This window comes from Penicillium rubens (assembly GCF_028828025.1).
Source record: "Penicillium rubens strain IBT 27055 chromosome Unknown utg000002l_segment0_segment0, whole genome shotgun sequence".
Taxonomy (NCBI): Eukaryota; Fungi; Ascomycota; class Eurotiomycetes; order Eurotiales; family Aspergillaceae; genus Penicillium; species Penicillium rubens.
This window is the reverse complement of record NW_026890600.1, coordinates 1,907,906-1,918,868: the sequence shown is the minus strand read 5'-3', so window position 1 is coordinate 1,918,868 and position 10,963 is coordinate 1,907,906. Positions and strand designations below refer to the sequence as shown.

Here is a 10,963-nt window from a genome sequence, read left to right as displayed (position 1 = left end):
TGGGAATGTATTTTACTGTTGGTGTTTGGGGGTGATTTGCATTAAGTTTCCATTCTTATTGGTCTTGTTTCTTTCGCATTTGCATGCAAGGTTGTTTATCCCGGTGCGTTCATTGTCTTTATACTTACTCATCTTGCATCTGCTTTGGTTTTGCATGAAGGGTTTCTTTCATTTTTAGGCTTGGGTGATACCCAAAAGCATGGGGCGTGGAGTTTTCGAGTTGATAAAAGCTATAGCATCTAGAGCTTCAACAGAAGGGTATCCCATTAACCTTTTCAATCAAAGTCCCGAACCTCATTCGCATATTCGTCTTTCTGTAGAATACAGTCCTGACACTCCTTCCGGACCACGAACATTACTCTCGTATGTCTGACCCGGTGAACCCCCAGAAGAAGTTGGCCTTTTTACCATCCTTCTCTCGTCAGAGTCCCTTCTCACACGCATAAACGCTTTGGCTGTGATCCTTGCTCTGTCGATTCTTGACTTTTTGTTCCGCTGTTTTTGCTGGATCCTTTCCCGTGAACAACCTCGTCAATTAATCCATGTTGTAGATGAATATTCTGCGGGTGTAGAACCTGATCGGAGTACTGGAAACTGAAAATTAAGTAGATATCAGGATCAGGTTGTTGGACTAGCAGTCATTGATGGTCTGGGCAAAACAACAAGTCCTATAACTCCGCCTGGGGCACTACCTAAAAAGGTATTTAAAAGAACATCTATGAATTCTTCTTCACTTCCTTCTTACCTCAACCTCACTTCCTTCAAACTCCGATGTGTTCGTTCTGTGACTATCCTTCTTACACTCTGTTCACATTAATCCTCCGGGCCCATCCATAGAGGTTGCAAAATGCCTGCTACTGGGTACTGGGATTACTCCAACTTGCCGTACTACGACATCCAATGCGACAGCAGAAAATTGATTTCTCTTTCTTCTTTCTTCTGTTTCTTCCCAACGCATATTGGCGTACCCACCTCGAACTGGTAGGGAGTGTCGTTGTCGGAGCCACCGTATTGGTGGTGGGGACGTGCTATTTTAGGAGGTGAGTTTGCGATGCTTCATAACAGAGAGAAGTGCAGTTTCATACAGAAGGCAATAGTTACAGGCAGAAAACTGATCCGTTGTCTTTTAGGGTCAAAGCACCGAGGCACGAAAGACAGCCTCCTTCTACCTTCCACACCAACTCCGCAGCGATGGCGGGCTGGTCATCGAAACACCCACCAGCAGGCCCGACAGACCCAGCGTACCCAGCATACCTGCCTCCTCTCTCCTCTACTCTCCCTCAGAACCAGCCCATAGCGGGCTGGTCATCGAAACGCCCACCAGCAGGCCCGACAGACCCAGCATACCCAGCATACCTGCCCAATCCACACGCTGGATTGCATACTCGGGACACAACCTGGGCAACCTCGACCCTGAGCGCTTCCGGAGTCCGCGTACGGTAAAGGAAGTGGAAGAGAGAGACTGTCAATCACCCGCTAAACTCGGTTTCTTTTGTATCCCAAAATATATGACTGCACAGTTAAGCTAGCTACATGCCGTATAAAGACAATTCAACTAAATATTGAAGAAAAGAAGAAAGCTGAGAGTGACGATAGATGTGTAAGCATCGGAGAGAGCTCCAGGGACTAGCCAGATTTGAAATGGTGGCGTTTCCCCCCAAACGTCGTCAATCTGGTCCGTTAACCTCGTCCGGTTCGTTCTTCTTTGCCTTGAAAGAAGCTCTTAATAGTAGCTTTTAGGCCCGTCGATCGCATTTCTATCCTTACCCCGTTCCAGTACCCGCTCTTTTCCTTGTTGCGTCAAATCGCGCAACAATACCATAGGTCTCCCTGGTTCTACCGTGCACTGTCCTCTCCGTTTATTCACCGCGCACCAACAGCAGAAGGAATGACATCGAAGACCCAGCTCCCAACCGTACCGCCGACCATGCGTGCCTGGGTACGCCGGCGGCGCGGTCCTGCTTGTAGCGCGCTTGAGCTGGCCACCGACTACCCAACACCCGAGGTGCCCACGGGCTCGTCACCCGACGTCCTAATCCGCGTTTCAAACGTGTCACTACAGTACAGCAGTGAGATGTTGATGAAGATACTGCCTAAACTGCCTTTCACCAGCCCGTGGGTCCCGGAGATTGAACTTTCCGGGGTGGTAGTAGCAGCTGGCGAGGGTGCACCGGCAGAAGTGCGCGATCCTAACTCACATGTCATTGCCTTTCAGAACATCCCTAGCGCCGTGGTCATGGGCCACGGCGTGCTGGCAGAATATGTGCGTCTGCCTGGCTGCCAGGTCGCACGTATCGATGACGGTATTGACATGGCGTCGGCCTCGGGCATTATAGGGTCCGGTAGCACCGCGCTCAAGATGATTCGCACAGCAGGTGTGCGCGAGGGCCACACGGTGCTCATAAATGGGGCTAGCGGGTCCGTTGGGTCGGTACTCGTGCAATTGTGCAAGCTACGTGGTGCAAAGGTGGTCGGCGTGGCTAGTGGAGGCAATGCGCGTATGGTTCGTGAGCTGGGTGTAGATGAGGTAGGCCCAGTTGTCAACGTTGCACAAGAAAATGGCTAATATGCAAACAGTTCATCGACTACCGTGAACATGCACCGCTTCCAGCTTACCTAGCGCATCAGCATGGCGACAAGCCGTTTGACTTCGTGCTTGACTGCGTTGGTACACAAGCACTTTTTGCCAACTCCCCGGCTTATCTTAAACCCGAGGGAGCTGTTGTAAATATCGGCATGCTCGAGGGCATGTATGTGACGGCGTGCAACGTGCTGCTCAATAGATGGCTTCCAACCTGGCTGGGCGGCGTGCCGCGTCGCTATATAATGTTCAGCACGCCCCCATCGCGTGACGACGCGGTCTACCTAGCACGCTTGGTTGAAGAGGGCCGCCTGCGTATCCCTGTTGACTCTGTCTTCGAGATGAAGGATGCTATGAGCGCCTACGAGCGCATCGCCACAAAGCGTGCGCGTGGCAAGGTCGTGGTCAAGGTGCATGAGGACCAAGCCACTGGTACGTGAGGGCTTATAGGGCGGCTTCTGTTTACAAGGATTTATCGGATTTGGCTTGTACGCTGTTCAGCACACTGTGGTACCGAGTGGACACGCATCTGGACTCTGATCATACTTGTCTGCCAGCGTACCGAGTCTGCTCGGAGGGCTCAAGAGAACGTGAGTAGACCAAACAGCGTGTCGTGGACTAGGGCGGCAGAGGCGGTGCTAGGCTTCGCCAGGGCTTCACAATACAAACTATTATAGAAGTTTATAGTGTAGGAATTAATTAGTAGAACTTGTACGAAGGAGTAATAGTAAAATAGTGGTGTGGAAGGCTGTCGGAATTTAGTATAGGAGATTACGATATGGCGCACCTCTACCTACCTAGTGTATCCGTTACAATACGACTGTGGTGGATGGCCGCGGTATCTGACGTGATACAAATAGACTTTTATACTCTCTAGCATGGCGTCGACATTCGAATATTGTGTTAATATATCATAGCCTTATCCTCACCGCCGTCTCGCTCTTCTTATAACTATGGGGTAGGTGAGGTCGGGACTTGTGCCAGTGTAACCGAATTCCATTCTAGTACTTAGCGGATGGATCTTACGTATTCTACTATGTGGGTTTATATGCCTGGTTGGGACTGCTATGTTAAAAGGATACTGTATAGCTTCTGAGTACAAGGTGTTCTGGTATACTCAAATTAGGGTATCATATATGTGGGCATTAGATGCGGGATCATGCAATACAGAGCTTAAGCAGTCGTTATGGCTGGGAATATTACGGCAGCCTTGACAATGCCTAGGCATAGAGCAGGAGTCTTCAATGGCAGCCTCGGGGGTACCCTTCTGTTGATGGGAGGGACTTGGAAGGCCCTTAGCGCGATTGTCAGCATAATCAAAAGAAGATGTTGGAATAAAATACGGCATTATTCCACTCGACCAACACAAAAACCAAGGTTAATGTATATAGCCTAATAGAGGCCATAGTTATCCCAGTTCGTAAATTTAGTTAATGATAAAATTCTTCCCTTATATAGCTAACCTTATATAGTCAAAATATGAAGCTTTTCACATCAAGTGCCCGGGTGGTCTAGTGGTATGATTCGCGCTTAGTAAGACTCCCTGATCGGATCAAATCTCCACTTTACAATTTACTAACCAACTCTCCAGGGGTTCACCCAAAGCAATATTGCGCGAGGTCCCCGGTTCAATCCCGGGCTCGGGCCCTTTCTTTTTTGCTTATTTATTTTATTTTATTCAAAATATAAAGTTATAAGAAAGAATAGTTAGTTAATTATACTATAACTAACGTATTTCACAAGCGAGCTGCGCACACAAGCGAGCTGCGCACACAAGCGAGCTGCGCACACAAGCGAGCTGCGCACACAAGCGAGCTGCGCACCCCACCAAAAACGCGTCTATGAATTAGCACTTAGTTAATTCAACCACCCACTATTCCACTAAACCGCTCCTAATCCTCTAGAAATTCAATAGAGAGAGAGGGTAGGATCTTATTAGCTATTAAAGCTATTAAAAATCAAGAAATCAGCGCTATTTGTAGAGTAGCACGCCGATTCGAAGTGCCTGAATTAACCCTCCGGTCGCGTCTTTATAGGACTACGTTTCGCGCGAATTCTCGCGTAAATTTATATAAACTAATAGAAATTAAAGAGGAAACTCTTTAAAAATAGATTCTCTCTATAGATTCCCGGGGATTAGCTCCTCGGCCGTCTATAGTGCGAGAAATAGCGAATCTTCTCCTCGAAAAGCGCGGTACTACCCCGGTTCTTTCGGTTAACGAAAATTAGGTAACGAACTATATAAAAAAACGCTCTCTTCTATCCTCTCGGTTTTCGAAACGGTATAACTATAAGCGTGCGAAATATAAGGATCCGGAGGTTATAAAGGGGTAGTTTAATCTAGTTTAAAAATCTATCTTATAATTTAGGATCGACCTAGACGACGTTTATAACTTTAATAAGACCGGTTTCGCGATAGGATTAACGGCGATAGTAAGGGTGATTATAAGAAGCGAATACTATAGTTAGAGAGCACTTTTATAACCTAGAAATCGTAAATATGTAATAGTTATTAAATATACGAATACTACTAGTTAGGCCCTTCTACTATACTTAATTTTTAAAGGTAAGGTCTTTATTAAATCTTAGTTCGATAGTCTTCTTTCCGTCTAGCGTTTTAAAGTTAGTCCTAATAGTTAGACTACTAATAAAATTAGACTTCGCTAGCTTAAAAAGCTATTTATCCCTAGTACTATATATATAAAAGGGGTATATTAGCTTTTAATATTAGATAGCTATAAAAGCTATTTAATACCGAGGTTTAATAAAATCTATAAAAAAAAACTAGGTTATACTAATCTATATACCCCTATATTTATCCTATCTTTTATAACCTCTAGATATAGGCTATTTTACTATATTAAAACGGGCTTATAGGAGACTAGTTAAATTCCGGATACGGTACGGATCTAATTATATAGATAAATTAGATTTCCTCGAAGCTTATCCTACTATACGGATAGAAGCTTTTAAATTAGAGACTATTAAAAATAGCTTCTAATCTACCGGTTTAGTCCCCTTTAAACTAGATAGAGTGATTTCGAAGCTAGATATTCGGCTTTAAACCCCTACCCCCCCCCCCCCCTATAGCTAGGGTAGTAATTAGGATCTAAAAATACCTTTAAACTATAGGTAATTAGAAAAGTAAGCTTTCTCTATTAAAGTATTACTTCGTACTAGATTAAAAACCCCCCTAAGTCCGCTAAATTCCGCTATAAATCAGGTTTTAAATGCCTATTAAATAACGATATAATCCGCTACATTTCTAGAGAGAGAAGTGAGTGATTTACGCGGTGAAAACGAGAAGAAGAAGCAAAAGCGTGCTAGATCTAGGAAGTATCTAGTTATATATAGAGAGCGGTCTCTTAGTGTAAGAAGCATCTACGCTAATTACATAGCCGGTGGAAGTAGCTGAACCCGGTCCCGGTTAGTATAGTGAATCAGCTTTATAACCGCGTACAAAACCCCCCCTAGGGGTGCGGAGTATGTAGGAAGCTAGGACATAGGAGAGAGACATGTCCAGATAGATGATGTTTTTTTAAAAATTTAATTTAATGGCGTTTTGGTTGAAATAAATGGATTTGAAATTGGCATGTTGGTTGGGCTGCGTAGCTCGCTTGTGTAATACGTTAGTTATAGTATAATTAACTAACTATTCTTTCTTATAACTTTATATTTTGAATAAAATAAAATAAATAAGCAAAAAAGAAAGGGCCCGAGCCCGGGATTGAACCGGGGACCTCGCGCAATATTGCTTTGGGTGAACCCCTGGAGAGTTGGTTAGTAAATTGTAAAGTGGAGATTTGATCCGATCAGGGAGTCTTACTAAGCGCGAATCATACCACTAGACCACCCGGGCACTTGATGTGTTACAAGGTTCAGGATATGTGAATACTAGCCTGGCAAAGTGATTTCGGTCTAGCGCATACCCCTAGCTCTATCGAACCTAAAAACAGCCAACTTTCTCATATAGGCAAGTATGGCATGCCCATGGGTTTATTTAACGTCTCTACTCCGACTGCTCTTCTACTTGATACTGCTTTTGACTTTGACTTCTACAGGGCCCGCGGCTAGATCTTTATAGCGGTATTATCTAGAGATTGCATGCTGCTAGTTTTTTTTTGGCTATGAGCTGTTATAATAGGATATTCCGGGAGCCTTCTAAGGTTCCAAGGTTACCGGTGAATAAGGGTGACTAAGTCTTGGCACGAGCCTGGAGGAAGTCGCTTTATTTCACTTACTGTTTCCTGTTGTACAGCGCGAATGATCTAACAACTACAGGTGCTTTTGAAGAATCATGAACATACTTCAATGCCTAGGCATAAAATGGATGAATCAACACGCTCTTAGACTGGCCAATGCTTCGTTAAGCATCTCGTCGCCACGGCGCTTCATATCTACAAGAAAGCCCGGCCGCGCACCTTTCTAGTGGACAGTGGACAGTATTTGGCTTCACGGTGCGCTAGTTGATACATACCCCAAATGCATGATAGCTGTTTGGGGCAATCCAACAGTGGCGATTGCAGGAGATCTACTAATACCGAACTGGTGCATCGACCTCACTTGATTGACCAAATCCAGCTTAACAACATTCTACTATAAGAGGTTCTCCCAACGTCTAACGAGCCTAACCCTTGTCTGAGTTACGGGTCGTGTCGCGTCATACGCATCGCCCCTAAGAAGCATGGCTACTGTTTATGCTATGGCTATTCTGATGAAAGGCTACACTAGGAGCGAAGAAAGCCTATGTTGCATTTCAAGCGAAGCGCATGGAGGAGAAGAAGACAAGCATACAGACAGACAGACAGGGTGGGGGGTAGAGAGAGGGAGAGGAGGAAGGGAGATAAAACTACCTAACCGTCTGGTCCTGTCACCCGTTAGTGGCCTCACATATCAAGCTCCCGACACTTTGCGCTTTTTAACCGGGTTGAACTCTTTAGCAGGAATCAAAGTGATTCTGTCATCCGTGTAGAAAGATCCGGGCTGTGGGATACCCCGAGGAAGGGTTTGGGTCAAAGAGCTCACGACAACAAACTGCCTTGGCCTTGCAATAATGTCCGCGACGTCTTCACCCTCCATCCAGTGAACGAATGAGTTGGCTTTATAGAGATCTCTGACCACATTTGAAATCACGTAGGATAATGTTTCCACGGCATTCTTTGTGTACGTAACGCAGAAAGCCAACCGTGAGCCGGGATCCGTCGCGAGCGTCTCTTGTGCCCATACCTGCGGATGACGCTGGCCGGGTGGCTTAATCTCGGCTTTAACAATAACTTCCTGTAGAGGCTCCTCAATACGAAGAAAAAGCTCAATGCATGAATGTATTGTTACAACAAACATTCCTTGCATTTTTGTCCGAGTCCCAAGATATTTGCGGCCTCGTAGGAGTTCTTGTCGAGTCTTATCTCCAACGGTGAAGCTTCGGCCACCAGCACAAGCACGGGGAATTTTCCTTTCTCGTAGAGTGGCTGAGACCTCAGTGGCAAATGTAAAGGTTCCATGGTCGTCAACACAAATTTGGGAAGCTTCCAGGTCTTCTCTTTCAAGAATGTCGGCCTGCCCAACATCATCGTTCAATTCTTCCACCCTGGAGATGACATCCCGAATCAAATCATCACTCGGACGTTCAAAATCAACCGGCAGCTTCTTACTCACTTGGAAACAGAGTTCTCAAACAGCTTCAAGCTGTGCTTTGTCAATTTTAAACCCCGGTTCGTGGTGATTCTCTGATCTGCGGAATGAGCTCATAGAGGATGTTGTGGGGGTGTCCCGGAAACGACGTGGGCTCGCATGTAGCAAGACGAGAATTGCATTGCTAAGGCTCCCGCCTGCCTTTTCTTGCAAAATGGAGATGTCTTCATCTTTGGCGAATCCTCGACGTGTAAGCCACAGGCGAGTCATTGGATGAAGTGTTTCGAGCGTCAAAGGTTCACGGACTCCGTCCTTTTCATCGATGTAATCCCGGATGGCTTTCGTCAAGACACACCCATTGTCTCCAGCATAGGGGCGAATACCAATCGTCATGGTGATAGCCGAGATAAAATGAAGCACCTCGGATATCCTGTGGGTTTTTCGCCATTCCCGGAGGAGGAATGCGTCAACTGGATTTGGTATGAGAACATAAATCCGTTTGATAATATCGTTTTTGATATCAAGAAACATAGGAACTTCCCCAGCTTCTAGCTTAAGGCGAGTCTCCATGCACTCTTTTGGTAAAACAAGATCCTGCACTCCACGTCCACACATAAGAACCACCCGTAATCCACTATGTTGAATAATTGATTGATTGAACCGAACAAGTGACTTAATCTCACTCTCCTGGTTCGACCGGGTAGACTGCGCCATTTCGGTCAAATCTCTTTGAATAGGGTTTGCAGCCCAAGTGAGCGAGTTCATCGTGTTCCATCCGCTGTCCTGAAATTGGCATGGAATGGATATCTTTATGTTGCTCGAAAATTCAAATTCTACATCAAGGAGATCTTCAAGTACGAAGCCGACCAGCGCTTCAAAATTCCCGTTAGGCGGAGCCCAGGGAAGGTGTATTGGCTTCAGATCTTCTTCTAACTGGCTCAAAAGCTCGGTACTGTTCAGAGCTGAGTGCGGTAGTGGCTCATTACCACAGAAGGACTGGCTTAGCTGAGTATGTTGGACTGCGTCATGGAAACGGGCATGAAACTCCGGGGATCGCATGAGCGGGCGCTGAAAGTTGATGTTGGACTTCTCGGCCTTTTTCCCGTATTCGTACCGGAACTGGGGCCATCCAATAATGTCGGGGTCTGGGGATTTTTCCAAGCAAATGGAGAATGACTTTCGTGCCGAAGGCCCAAGGGATAGTCCTTGGAGAACAGGAGGAATAATATTTAACCCAAGGTTGGAGTAAGGTTTCCCATCCTCCCTTGGCCCAAAATAAGCCTCCAAGGTGCTCCCAGGAAGTGATTGGAAAGCGCGACACATGGCCATCTCTAGGACATTGAGAGCCACGGCTCGAGAGGTGCCTGGTAGTTGAGTATCATTTGGTGCTTCCCAGAGCTTGAGCCAGTTCGCTGCTCGATACCCTTGTCCCTGTGCAATGACGTAATAATGCAGTGTGCTCTTAGATCCGCGCAGAATTGCCCGGTTGTGGATTTTGATACGACCAGGTGGGTATTTAGACTGCCCAGGATAGGCGCGCCAGTATTCGCTGTTTCTTGAGTCTGTGACGATGTCCACGTAGCCTCCATTTGGACTCCAATGATTATTCTGGCATGCCTGGACACTAAGAAGGCTTTGAAGATGTCAAAAACCATATTTTTCAAACCGGGGGCCTAACATACTTCTCTGTCTTAAGGAGTCTACCCTCAAGTGTCCTGATATGGGGATCAACCCATTTTAGCAACATCTGGGCTATCTTCTGTGGACCTCCATGGCTTGTAATGACGGAACGATAAGGAAGCCGTTGCAGGTAGCTATCGGGGTCAGTTGCAAGACATGAAGCCAACTGACAGATCGTGTTGTGAAGGTTTGGAAAAACAACACTTGGAACCAGTTCCCAAGAGTTCTGATCCTAAGTTAGTAAATAAGCCTCTTGTGGGACAGTTTAGGGCTGACCGTGGTAGTTAACTGTGTAGTCTGTGAATGAAGTGTGCGTTGGGGGCCAATTGCGTTTTGGGAAGTCTCCACGCGCCGTGAAAGTGGCATGGATGGACCTGAACCTGCAGACGAGGAAGGACCTATGTTGGTAATTCCTGTCTGAGTGATTTCCAGCAGCTGGTGGGATTCATTTGTTCTGTGACCTTGTCCTCCGCAATTTTTACGCTCGAGCTTGGGGCACTTGGATTTGCAATGCCCTATTCTGCGGCAGTAGCTGCACTCGGCGTTTGGGCAGTCAGAGCCCATATGACCGTGTTCATGGCAGCGATAGCATTTGATATCCGGGCAGTTTTTTCGCGTGTGCCCCTCTTGCATCATTCCACAGTTAGTGCAAGGTTTAGGGTCTGACCAAATAACCATTTTGATCAGAAATGGCAGACAGTGTCGTATCTGTGGGAGTAGTAGTCCTCGAGAGGCTCTAGGTTAGCTCAAATACCCTCGAGGTATGTGTATGGGTCATATGCCAGTCAATGAGAAGAGGGGATGCGCAATATGAGTTTCTTGTGGGGGGGCGGGGAAGGAGAGAATGAAGGACGAATAAGTACGTAGCTACTGGGGGGAATCCAAGAGAAAATTCTGCTGCGTACAATCAATCTGGGAAAGTCCTCCTACAGAAAGCCTGGAGAGCAAACAAGCAAACAAGCAAACAAGCAAACAATCAAGCTCGGCTCAGTCCGCCTGGTAGACAGGGCATCCAGCATGTGATGACCCAACATATACGGCCACAGAGCATGGGAGACGGGACTTCCCGTC

General features: G+C 46.4%; 3 protein-coding genes across 3 annotated transcripts; 2 read left to right on the top strand and 1 right to left on the bottom strand.

The window, feature by feature from the left end:
- Nucleotides 1-1,191: 1,191 nt before the first annotated feature.
- N7525_003196 (uncharacterized protein) lies at nt 1,192-1,443 on the top strand (the record flags this gene model as incomplete). The annotated part of the gene is made up of 1 exon (XM_061212634.1): nt 1,192-1,443. One exon carries the CDS (start codon nt 1,192-1,194, stop codon nt 1,441-1,443), a length of 252 nt encoding a protein of 83 aa, XP_061069655.1.
- Nucleotides 1,444-1,888: 445 nt separating this feature from the next.
- On the top strand, nt 1,889-3,021 carry N7525_003195 (NAD(P)-dependent alcohol dehydrogenase; the record flags this gene model as incomplete). The annotated part of the gene is made up of 2 exons (XM_002559361.2): nt 1,889-2,527; nt 2,578-3,021. The coding sequence occupies 2 exons, from the start codon at nt 1,889-1,891 to the stop codon at nt 3,019-3,021; spliced, it is 1,083 nt and encodes a 360-aa protein (XP_002559407.2).
- A 4,453-nt stretch (nt 3,022-7,474) lies between these two features.
- N7525_003194 (uncharacterized protein) lies at nt 7,475-9,959 on the bottom strand (the record flags this gene model as incomplete). The annotated part of the gene is made up of 3 exons (XM_061212633.1): nt 7,475-8,227; nt 8,258-9,836; nt 9,895-9,959. The coding sequence occupies 3 exons, from the start codon at nt 9,957-9,959 to the stop codon at nt 7,475-7,477; spliced, it is 2,397 nt and encodes a 798-aa protein (XP_061069654.1).
- Nucleotides 9,960-10,963: the final 1,004 nt, after the last annotated feature.